The sequence below is a fragment of the Rattus rattus genome, chromosome 8 (assembly GCF_011064425.1).
Source record: "Rattus rattus isolate New Zealand chromosome 8, Rrattus_CSIRO_v1, whole genome shotgun sequence".
NCBI lineage: Eukaryota > Metazoa > Chordata > Mammalia > Rodentia > Muridae > Rattus > Rattus rattus.
In genome coordinates, this window is record NC_046161.1 from 111,648,212 (window position 1) to 111,660,439 (window position 12,228).

The window sequence follows — 12,228 nt, forward strand, 5'->3', positions numbered from 1 at the left end:
CATGTGTATGCATGTGCACACATGCACTCACATACACATATGCACACTCATGCACACACATATGTGCACACATGACACATACACATTCATGTACTCACACATACAGTCACATACATATACACATACATTCACACTCACACACATACATACTCACACATACATACACACACTCATGCACATATGTGGACTATAGGAACCAGCTCAGAGGGCCTTCAGCCTTCCTTGTACTTTGCTTTCTAGTGGTCTCGGAGTTGGAGAGAGGAAGAGAGAGAGAGAAAGAGAGAGAGAGAGAGAGAGAGAGAGAGAGAGAGAGAGAGAGAGAGAGAGAGAGAGCTGTCCATCATGTTCAGCTTCAAGTCCAGAACAAGTGTGCACCCTGGGTTACATAAATAACAGACCTCCCATGCCCATCTCACGAGGCTATAGGGAATAGCATCCATGAAAGTCCTTGGGGCAGGAGAGGAGGTAGAATTATCCCTCATCAGTGAGGGGAAACTGAGGACCTAAGATACAAACATGGTTGATACAAAGAATAAGACTTTAACTTGGCTGCTGCAGCTCTCCCTCCCCTTCTGCCAGCCTTAGAACAATGTGGGACAGGGCTTGCAGGAGGCTGGGAAGGGACTGTGCCTCCAGTTTCACTCCATCTGCAAGGCACTCGGGGATCCTTGGACATTCTTTGTTTTAATAATATTTTTATTCTTTTAAAATTTTTTGTATGTGTGTTTTGATTATCTCCACCCCCAGCCCCCCTCAACCCATTTTCCTCCAATTTCATGTCAGACCATCATCATCACCATCATCACCACCACCATCATCATCACCCCAAGTTCAGTTAGTACTGGAGCATCAGCAACCTACCAGGCTTCACGTCTCCAGAGACAGTTGACTCGTTGACTCTGCCTCCCTCGGCAGCCATCAACTGCCTAAAGCTCCCTGCTAGGGCTGGGACCTTAGGAGCCCCTCTCCCATCTGCACTGTTAATTTCACAGACTCCGTACTGTGGAGGTGTCAGGGAGGAAGCCACGGCTCTGTGAGCTGACGTGTGCAACAGCTGTGCCTCACCCAGAAGTCAACTCTCATTAACAGTTCTCCGCCCCAGCCTCTATCTCTTAAAGCCTCTCTGTCCCCTCTCCCATGATGTCCCTTGAGCCTTGGATGGGAGAAATCCACACTGATGATACTGTGTACAGTTGGGTACTCTTAATGTCCTGTGAGTCCCTGGTCGCCTACGGGGGTCACCCAATCTCATGGGAACCTCGTGGGAGATGGCATGTACCTCCCAGCTTGCTCCTGCAGTGATGATGGACCCCTCTGGTTTCTTTCTCACCTCTACCCCGCAGATCTGGCCCCACTTCTGCAGAGCCCCGACGGGAACTGGATGACTTTGAAGGACAGTAGTAGACAGCCCCCAATCCGCCTGCTGGCCAAACCGAAGAGTGGGACCTTTCAGGCCCTGGAGGTGGCGTCCAGTGTGGCATCTGCCTATGATGAGTTAGGTTCCGACAGTGAGGAAGACTTTGATTACAGCGAAGCCTTGAGTAAACTGCGTCCACCATCCCAGGGCAGGCTCAAGCAACCCCAGCCTCAGCCTGCACAGGCCCAGAGTTCTGGCCAAGGTCCCTTAGCCACCTCTCCCTCAAACCCTGAGGCCATGTGCTCGGATTCAGAGACATCCTCCACTAGCTCATCTCGGGAAGCCGGCTGCCGGGCTAAGCTCCTCTGGCTGCAGAGGAAGGCCCCCAAGAACCCCTCAGCAGAGAAGACGCACCTCCAGGGAGAGCTGGACGTCAATTTCAACCCTCAGGCAGCCGGTGGAGAGACTTCCGACAGCAGTGATCCAGAGGAGACCCTCCGCACTGCAGACCGCCGGGCCAGGAGGTGGAGAAGGGCCCGGGTGGGCCCAGAGGAGTCCAACAGGGGTCTGCCTTCACCCAGTGCCTATCCGCCGGCTCTGCACACAGCTCAGGTAAAGAAACCGGCAGGCACAAACGCACTTTGAAAGTAGGATGACCCTTTTCCACAGGGGGTGCCCTAGAGAGCTGGGTCTGGGCTCTGCTATCTAAGATTCTGCTGGTCCCGCTGCCAGGCAGCCGCGAGGCCCGTCAGGTCCCATCAACCTTAGTGGCTCTGAGTCCTTGTATTAGATTTTCTTTTCACTGTGAACAAACACTGACAAAACTTGCCCTGAGTTGTTACTTGGGCTCACCTCTCTGGAGCCTTTGTATGGGTGCTGTGTTCCTTGAGCTTGACCAGAATATGTTGACGGCAGGGGCAGGTGGTAGGGGGCTCTTCTTGGGTTCATGGTAGACAGAACAAAGAGAAAGGGAACACAGGAGAGGGCTAGGGGAGGGCTGGAGGGAAGGCTTGGTTGGAAAAGGCCTCATTGTGTAGCTTGAAGACCTGAGTTCACTCACCACCTACAGAAAAAGCGCAGCATAGTGGCACACGCTTGCTATTCCAGCGCTGGGAGGACAAAGACAGGGGACTCCCCACAATCCCAGCCTCAGCCGACTCAGTGAGCCCCAGGCCAGTGAGAACTTGTCTAAAAGAAAAAAAGAAAGGTGGATGCTACCTGAGGAACAACATCTGAGATTAATCTCTGGCCTCCACATACATTTTCAACACACACACACACAGACACACACAACCATGCATACATGTTCACACACACAAACTAGCTAATTATTAATGTTTTAAAAAATTAAGACAGGGATGGAGAGATAGCTCGGTGGTTAAGAGTACTGGCTGCTCTTCTAGAGGTCCTGAGTTCAATTCCCAGCAACCACATGGTGGCTCACAACCATCTGTAATGGGATCTGGTGCCCTCTTCTGGTGAGTGTGAAGACAGCAACAGTGTACTCACATACATTAAAAGAATAAATAAATCTATCTTTAAAAAATTTAAGGCAAGTTCTATATCCAAGGAGGATTCCTAATCGTTACATGATTCAAAATGGGTACCCAAGGCTTCCTGTTTGCTAAAAAGAGGCTTCAGACTCACGTGCAGGCACCGGCCTTTGAACGGCACCTGTCACGGCGAGACTTCGTATTACTGCGATAAAGCACCATGACAAAAGCAGTATGAGGGGAAAGGGGCGAGCTCTGTCCACTTACAACTCTCGGGTCATGCTATGTCAGTGAGGAAAGTCGTGGCCAGAGCTCAGACAGAAGGAATGTAGAGGCAGGGACTGAGGCAGAGGCCATGGAGGGTGCTGGCTTGCTCCTCATGGCTTGTTCACCCTGCTTCCTCATACAACCTAGGACCACTGGCCCAGGAGTGGCAGGCACAGCGAGCCGGGCCCACCCACATCAATCATTAACCCAGACAATGTGCCCTGTCCACAGGGCAGTATAGAGAGTGATTTTCTCAACGGAGGTTCCCTCCTCCCAGATGATCTAGCCTGTGTCAAGGTGACAAAATAAAGCCAATGTTCTGCCCCGGTGACCAGAACAGCAGCAGGTAGGGAGGAGCCAGAGGCTAGCCAGAGGTGCCTGTTACCTCTCTTGTCTCTCCATCCCGGGGAAGGGCCTTGAGCAAGTAGCAGTACCCTCTTATGCCCACTAGGGGGAGATGCTGCTATGTTGTCTGGGTGTTCAAACCTTTAGTTTCCATAGGGCAGTTCTCATTTCTGCCTCTTCCCAAACACACACACACACAGGTAGAAATAAAATAAAAATTACGTATTAAATTAACATGAGACAAAGCAAATGACCTACAATATAGAGATATTAAATATTTATGTTTTTATAAATATTGTATTATAATATATACAAAACCATAATATACAAATGTTCAAGCGTTCCAATGGCATTTCCTGCCAGACATGGTAGCACGTGCCAATGATCCCAGTACTCCAGGGGCAAGAGGATAATATATTGGAGGCTAGCCTAGACTACATAATAAGATACACACACACACACACACACACACACACACACACACACACACACACACCAAAACAGACAGGGCTGAAGAGATGGCTCAGCAGTTAAAGAACTCTTAAAGAGCACCTGGACTTAGTTCCCAGCACCCACATCAGGCCACTGTCAGGTGCTCGTAACTCCAGTCCCAGAAGACCTGACATCCTCTTTCTGTGCACCGAGGGCACGTGCACACACGTGGTGCACACAGAGTCACAAATAATTTAAAATAGAATAAAAATGAACAAATTAGCCCCATGTCACCCCCACTCCAAATGACTGAGGGTGCGTTTTGTGTGAGACCATTTTCTTAGTTTGTGTTTCTGTTGCCGTGATGAAACACCGTGACCGAAAGAAAACTGGGGCGGCAGAAAGTGTTTTATTTGGCTTACACTTCCACATCCCTGCTCATCATTGAAGGAAGTCAAGCAGGGCAGGAGTCTGGGGGCAGGAGCTGATGCAGAGGCCATGGAGGGGTGCTGCTTACTGGCTTGCTCCCCATGGCTTGCTCAGCCTGCTTTCTTGTAGAACCCAGGGCCATCAGCCCAGGGAAGTCCACACCCACATCCCCCATCAATCACTAATTAAGAAACCGCCTTTCAGGCTTGCCCACAGTCCCATGTTATGGAGGCCTCTTCTCAACTGAGGTTCCTGTTTTCAGATGACTTTTGCTTGTGTTGAGTTGACATAAAACTATCTTTGTATGTTCATATGCATGCAGTAAACTTAAGACTAACTTGGCAACTCTGTCTGGCATCATGCTGTCTGTCCATCTTCTTCTGCTTCTCTCTAACTCTCAACTATAAGTGATACAGAGAGGCTGGCCCACACCCCCTGGGCATTCCGAGTGCCAAAGCTTCCAGGAAGCATCGTACCAAGAGCAGGGTGTCAGCTCACCCAGAATGCAGGCAATGAAGAAAATGTAAAAGCAGGATGTAGGGAGATGGCTTAGTGGGTAAAGTGCTTGCCATGCGCCCAAGCCTCATCCCGGGACACGTGTAAAAACCCAGGCGTGTCGGTGCAGATTTGGAATCCCTGTGTTAATGGGGCAGAGACAGATCACTGGGCTCACTCGCCAGAATGCCTGGCCTGCTAGCAGGCTCCAGGTCAATGGGAGACTGCAGCCCCCCTCTTACAACACACACATATACCACACACACACACACACACACACACACACACACACACACACACACACACACACATTTAAAACAGCAATAAACACATTAAAAGTCTTTTGGAAAGATTATTTTCTTAATTATCTTATTTAATTAGGTGTGTGTGTGTGTGTGTGTGTGTGTGTATGTGTATGTATGTATGTATGGGTTTGTACATGTGAGCACAGTAGCCAGACACCGTTGTTGAGAACCAGATTCATGTCCTCTTCAAGAGCAGAAAGTGCTCTTCATCCCTGCACACCTCTGCAGTCCCCAACTGCTGTCTTTGTGTCAAGGCCCCCTGCCATTCACAGACTGACGCACTCCAGTGGACCTGCTCGGGTGCCTGACTCATCCTTGTCCCAAAGCGACGGATGCGTAAAGTGTCTGTGCTTCCAGGCTGTAGACAGGCCCACAGAGTGTCGCTGTGCAGACTTTAAAGGGCTGTCAAATTAGGCTCTCAGGCCTCGTAGCTATTTACATAGCTGCGACAGCGTATGTGTGCATTTTGCGCTTGTCAACGATCGTCATTGGCAGCCTGTTTCGTTCAATTCATGCCAATTCCATGTGAGGGGGGAAAAACAAAAAACAAAAAGCAAAACTTTTCTAGTTAACATTTGTGTGGTTGTCACTGAGATTGTTTCTTCCCTCGTTGTAAAACTGTTCCCATTTTTTTTCTCCCATGAAAAGTATGCTATGTTTTACCTGTCCCCTCTCTCTGCTATTTATCCTATATTTTAGTTTTGAGCCTTGCCTGGCCTGGAACTCACTGTGTTAGACCAGGCTGGCTTCAAACTCACAGATTTCCTCCTGCCTTGCCTCCCAAACGCTGAGATTAAAGGCATATGCCACCAAGCCTGGCTTCAGTACATTTTACATAAAAACGTCTTTCTTATTAGCAATGGTTAGGTGGGGTTTGGTACAGACTTCAGTTGGCAGAGTGTTTGCCTGGCGTGCTTAAGGAACAGGGCTCGATTCCCAGCACCACAGAAGCCAGGCAATGCCAGCACTTGGTAAGTAAAGGCAGGAGGCTCAAGTGTGGGATGTCATCCTCAGCTACATAGTGAGTTGAGTTCTAGGCTAGCCTGGGCTACATGAGACCCTGCTAATTGTCTGCTTTATCATTTGATTATTCAATGACATTACTTCTCAAGCTTAGGTTTTTTCATGATGCTTTGCGAGTTTGTATTTTCCATCGAGACCCACATTGACTTTGCTTGTCTGGGCGTGAAGTAAACGCCACACACACACCCCCTTATTTGACTCTAAATCATTCCTAAGTCATCTACAATGTATCAGCTGCTGGTCATGCCTTCTTTACACATGAAGTTTACTTTGTTGCCATGTTCTTTGTTCACTCCCTGTGACAGCTCTTACTGTTTTCATTATAAATACAGTGCATGTTGCTGTCTGGTGAACCTTCCCTCCCCCACCCCTTCTACCCTTCCTGCCATCCCTTCTCCCCTCCTTCATCCTTCTCCCCTCACCTCCTTTATCTCTTCTTCCCTCACCTCCCCCACTCCTCCCCTCCCCACCCTTGTTACTTTGGTTGATACATCATTTTCTAAAACTCTCTTGGCATCTTCCAAACCTTTACTCATATAATTGCTCTCTTAAAATCTGTTCAGTTTGCAAAAACACACAAGTTGTATTGGGTTGTGCTGAATGTATGCATATACTTGGGAATAATTTATGGCTTTGTAAAACCAAGCTTTTCCATCCAGGACTGTCCAGCACTTGTAAAGGCTTTAGATTTTTGTTCAAACCCCCTCATGCTTTTCCTGTTAAGTAATTTTTAATTTACATTTTAATGATCCTGTAAGTGAGAGTTTCTCACATGTTCCGATCAGCGCCTCTCAAAGGGGCACTGGCTTTGTTTATACTGTATAACTTAGCGCTCTAATGGATCTTTTGTTAATTCTGCTAGTCTTTCATGTGGCGTTCTTAGCTATTCTAATTATCTACAAATAACGAACTCCTGTGTACTAGCAAGTGCTCTGCCACAAAGCTAACCCCCTCCTCTTCTAGTCTCCCTCCTCCTCCTCCTCCTCCTCCTCCACCGCATCTTTGCTTTGGAAACAGAATCTCTTTAAGTTGCCCAGCTGGCCTTGAATTAACTGTCAGAGTAGCTGGAATTGCAAACCACTGGCTCAGCCCAGCAACCCTTGGTCTTTTCCCTTCCAACTTCACAGTCATTCCTTTCTCCTGTCTTCTTGCAAGGGCAAAAGCCTGTACTCCCTGTGAAATCACAGCAGGGGGACCTTTCTTCCTTGGTGACCAGCTCCAGTGGTTCACAGTCAGGTCTGCTGCTTGCTTCCTGTTCAGCGGCTCTTAGCCAAACTAAGAAGCCTTTCCTGGCCCCACATGATGCAAATCAGGAATAGGGTTTGGGTTTGATTTGGTTTCATAAGACAGGGTCTTCTCACTATGGAGCCCAGATTGCCCAGAACTCACTAAGTGGCCCAGGCTGACCTTAACGTACAACAGTCTCTCAGCTTCAGGCTCCCAAGGGCTGTGATTCTAAGTGCAAGCCTCCATGCCTGGCCAGTTTTTCTTCTAAAATCTATTGATGTTGTTAATCACATTGATATATTTCTTAATTTTGTGTTGGCTTAACATTTGTTACATATGATTTTCTAGATCACGACTCCTGTCTGTAACAACTGAATTCCATTTGTATTCTAACTTGCTGACTTCAGCATCAGTTTCTAAGAATGGTTTGACACAGGCCTGGAGAGAAGGCTTAGCAGTTGAGTCCTTACTGCTCTTGCACAAGACAAATTCAGTCCCCAGTCCCCACATTATCAGCTCACAACTGCCTATAACCCCAGCTCCACTGAGCCTGATGCCCTCTTCTGGCCCCCACAGGCACTGCACTCACATGCCTATACCCACACACAGACACACACTTAGGCACATAATTCATGTAGCATGTTGGGGAATTGAAAGTAGGGCTTATTCTCAGATGGCAAAGTACAAGACTCAGCTACGCGTTACCCTTGTTAGGTCACTGTTTATTTTGTTTTGTGGTGTCCACTTCTCTGACATTTACAGAGTACTGCAGAGAAGAGACCAGAGACTGGCTGATCTACCAGTTCGTTTTTTAATGGAAAATTCTCCTCCTTTTCCTGGCAGCAAGCTGATTTCTGTTGCTCTTTCGGAGCAGAGTGCCATCCTTTTGTGGGTCTGCCTACACAATCTTGGAAAAAGATTTGGCAAGGTTGTGAGGGCTGTCAGCCAAACACCACTTTAACATGGGAGCTGGCTGGTGCATTTGCAGTAATGGGAACTTGAGGGTTACAGATGGCTGCTGTTTTAGCATCCCGCAATGGTTTATTTTTGGTTAGATTTATTAGTAAAGATGTCTTCTTGGGGGTAAATTTGGTTCCAACCAGCATTCTAAGTTCTAATTATTCTATAAAAATGTGTTAAGAACATTGGTCCTACATGATGGCTCAGCAGATAAAGGGGCTTGCCACCAAGCCTGATGACCTGAGTTGGATCCCCATGCCCTACATGTCCAAGGAGGAAACTGACTGCCACAGGGGTCCTCTGATCTCTCTATCTGGGCTGAAGCATGTCCACATGCCTACACATACACACAAAACATACATATATACATATACACATACATGCATATATACATACACACATATATACATACACATACAACCATGCATGCATACATACACACACATGCATACACACATACATATACACATACATGCATACATATATGCACACATACATACACACATACATACATAAATTTAAAAAAAGCCCTTGCCATAGGACAGCTACTAATCTTTGTGTATTTAATAACTGATGGATGTTCCTTTATTTACTATATTGTTCATAGAAACATAAGAAAATAAAATCTACTAATAAGAAGAGAAAGATGAGATGGAATAGTGCAGAAAATGGGTGAATGGGGGTCCTGGTGAAGCAGATATGACCGGATACCTGATAAAGCAGGTATAAGATTTTCCATACTTACTTTTCAGGACAAGAGGATGACAGAGAACATTGTACAAAGTACAGTTCCCCACTGGATCGCCCTCTTCTTAAACCTTTTTGTGCCATGAGTCATTTTGATACTGGGCTTGGTCTCAGCCAGAAAGTGGAGTAATAATGGTGGATCCTTTTGAGAACCTAACAATCACCACAGCCTCCTGGGGTTCCCCGACCTAAAAGAGTCACATCCGTAGAAGGAGCTTAGCATGTAATCACCAAATAAAATGGGATCAGGAGGTTATTAACTAATAGGGGCTGTAATTATTAGGGTATCACACAGTCTGACTTACACATGCACAAGGACCCGTTAGTTTTGGAACACTGATCTTGCCTTTTTTCTTTTGAGCCGGGTGACTGCAACTCTCGAAGTCTCAGCTCAAGCACTGCTTCCACAGGATGCTTTCTCTGTCTCTATGGGGTGTGTAGGATCCTGGCATGGCTTCCTTACCTACCATTCACACTGCACCTAAAGGCACCGTGGATCCATGAGAGAGGTTTTGGTCTCCTCTGTTAGCAAGCTGCTGGTGGGAGGGCTGAACAGGTTTGCCCGGGCTGATGGCTGAACGTGTGAGAACACAAGAGATCTGAGGATGAAGGAGAATGAATTTGGAGCTGGGGAGATGAGTCAGCAGGTAAACTGCTTCTCTTGCAGTGCAAGGATATGAGCTTAACCCCAGGATCCATAGATAGATAGATAGATAGATAGATAGATAGATAGATAGATAGATAGATGCCGGGTATGGTGGTACATGCCTGGAATCCTGGTGCTTGCTGGAGAAACAGACAGATTCCTGAGGCTTGCCTACCTAATGAGTTCCACACAAGTAAGAAGTGGATCCAGGGAGGCAGTCAGAGCCGACCCAGGGCAGAGGTACACAGGCTGGGAATTCCAAATCTCAGAGCAGAAGCCTTAGTCTCAGGGAAGGAAGTAAAGTATTCAGGCATGTGGGGCTCCAGGTAAGTGAGAGATCTTGTCTCGAAGGCAAGCAAACAAAGTGGACTTTGTGACTAAGTGTGATAGTTTGAATAACAATGGCCTTGTGCGCTAATATATTTGAATGCTTAGTTGCCAGGGAGTGGCACTGTTTAAAAGGATTAGAAGGATTAGGAGGTGTGGCCTTGTTGAAACCAGTGCAACCTTGTTGCAGGAAGTATGTCACTGGGGGTGGACTTTACGGTCACAAAAGCCTACTCAGTCTCATTCATTCTCTCTATCTCTCTCTCTCCCCCCTCCCTGTGAATCAGGATGTAGTTCTCAGCTACTTTTCCAGCACCTTCCTGCATGCTGCCGTCTTCCTGCCATGATGATACATAGATTAAGCCTCTAAAACTATAAGAAAGCCCCCACTTAAATGCATTCTTTGTGAGAGTTGCTGAGGTCATGGTGTCTCTTCACAGCAGTAAAACAGTGACTAAGACACTGTGGAGCATTAGCCAAGGTCTGGTCTCTCTGGCTCATCTACCACCCACCCACATACGCAAAAACACAATTCAAATGCTATTCAAAGCCTGAGGTTCATCTACCTAAGCTCTATAGCCAAGTGTTAAATGCATTTAAGACAGCCAAGGTAAAGTGGACTTGCTGTTACCCTGGGCTTCCTTCCTTAGGGGCTGCTGGGCACAGCTGAGCCCACTCAGCATCGAGATTCCTTTATTCCAGAGAGAAAGGTTCTTTTCTGGTTCTGGCTCCCTACAGGTGTCAGACAACGTGTCAGAGACTGACATCAGCAATGAGGCTCAGAATTCCCGGTCCAGCACAGACTCTGCAGAGGAGAAGCTGAGAAACAGACTGTACGAGTTAGCCATGAAAATGAGCGAAAAGGAGACTTCTTCTGGGGAGGACCAGGAGTCCGAGTCCAAGACCGAACCGAAGAATCAGAAGGGGAGTCTCTCTTCTGAGGAGAACAACCAGGGTGTCCAGGAGGAGCTGAAGAAGGTAAGGACCAAAAGATGCAGTGCAGCTGCAGTGTGTGTGAATGGGGGTGGGGGGTGCAGACACGCCCTGGGCCTCAGGAAGACTCCCCCTCAATGCTCAGCCCAAGTACTTGGGGGAACTTTCTCAGTCATTTCCGCGGACAATCAAGGAAGGGACCCCACTGTCCTTGGACGTTGTCCCATCATGTCTCCTGTGGTCCCTCGTCTCTGAGTCTTCCATTCCCCGACCTTCTCCGTTTCCCACGTTGTTCTCCTACTCCTCTCCTTTCTCCTGTGGTTTGGAATGGTGCACCTAACCGCTCCTGAAAGCAGTGGAAAGGCTTTGGTGCACAGAAGCTTCGTGTTGCAAGTGGCCATCGGTCCCTTCAGCCGAGCCACTTTCAGTCTGTTTATTTCAGCCTGAGATTCTCTTTCAAACCAACTTTACAGGGATCCCAGTGTTTCAAACAGGTCAGGCCTGCTCTCGGAATTACAAAACGCTGGATCTGTAGCCCCACACTCCTTCCTTCCCTTCCAGGCTCTTCCCTTACAAGCAAACCCTTGAGGTCCTAGGTACAGGGTTTGAACGGCATGAAAGACACACCAACCCCTAGCAGAGAGGGGCCACAGAAGCCTCCCCTCCCTGCCTCTGCCTGCCCGCTATGCTGGCTTTCCCTCCATAACTTCTCAAGACATGTTTATGCTGTGTACGCCTATCTGCCACCAACGAAAGGAAGAGAGGGACAGGTTGAGTGTCTCTCGGACATGTTGTAGATAGATATAGAGATGGCAATAGGTGGGTGGGTGGATGATGGATAGTTTGATGGTAGACAAATGAGAGATAATAGACAATGGAGAGATAGATGGTAGGTATATAGATACATGATAAACAAATACATAGTAGATGATAGATGATAGATTGATAGATGATAGGCATGAGATAGATTGGTATGGGATAGATAGATAGATAGATAGATAGATAGATAGATAGATGATAAACTGATAGACTATAGATAGATTAATGATAAACTGGTAGAGTATATATTGATTGGCAGGCAGATAAATGGATTGACAGACACAGACAGACAGACAATTGTGGGAGGCCTCTGCAAACCCCATGCCCAATAGAGTAAGATTTACATGAGGCAAGAAAGAAATCTGGTTCAGCCCAACCCAGTCGCTGGTGCTGGTTCAAGCTGCTAGAGTCTGACCCCAAGCA

General features: G+C 47.4%; 1 protein-coding gene across 1 annotated transcript in view; it reads left to right on the forward strand.

Moving 5' to 3' along the window:
• Myrip (myosin VIIA and Rab interacting protein) overlaps positions 1–12,228 on the forward strand; it is a 133,985-nt gene that overhangs the window by 97,013 nt on the left and 24,744 nt on the right. The window contains exons 9-10 of the mRNA XM_032911163.1: positions 1,344–1,969; positions 10,792–11,031. Of these exons, the coding sequence (XP_032767054.1) occupies positions 1,344–1,969; positions 10,792–11,031 (866 nt within the window). The remainder of the gene's footprint in view (positions 1–1,343; positions 1,970–10,791; positions 11,032–12,228) is intronic.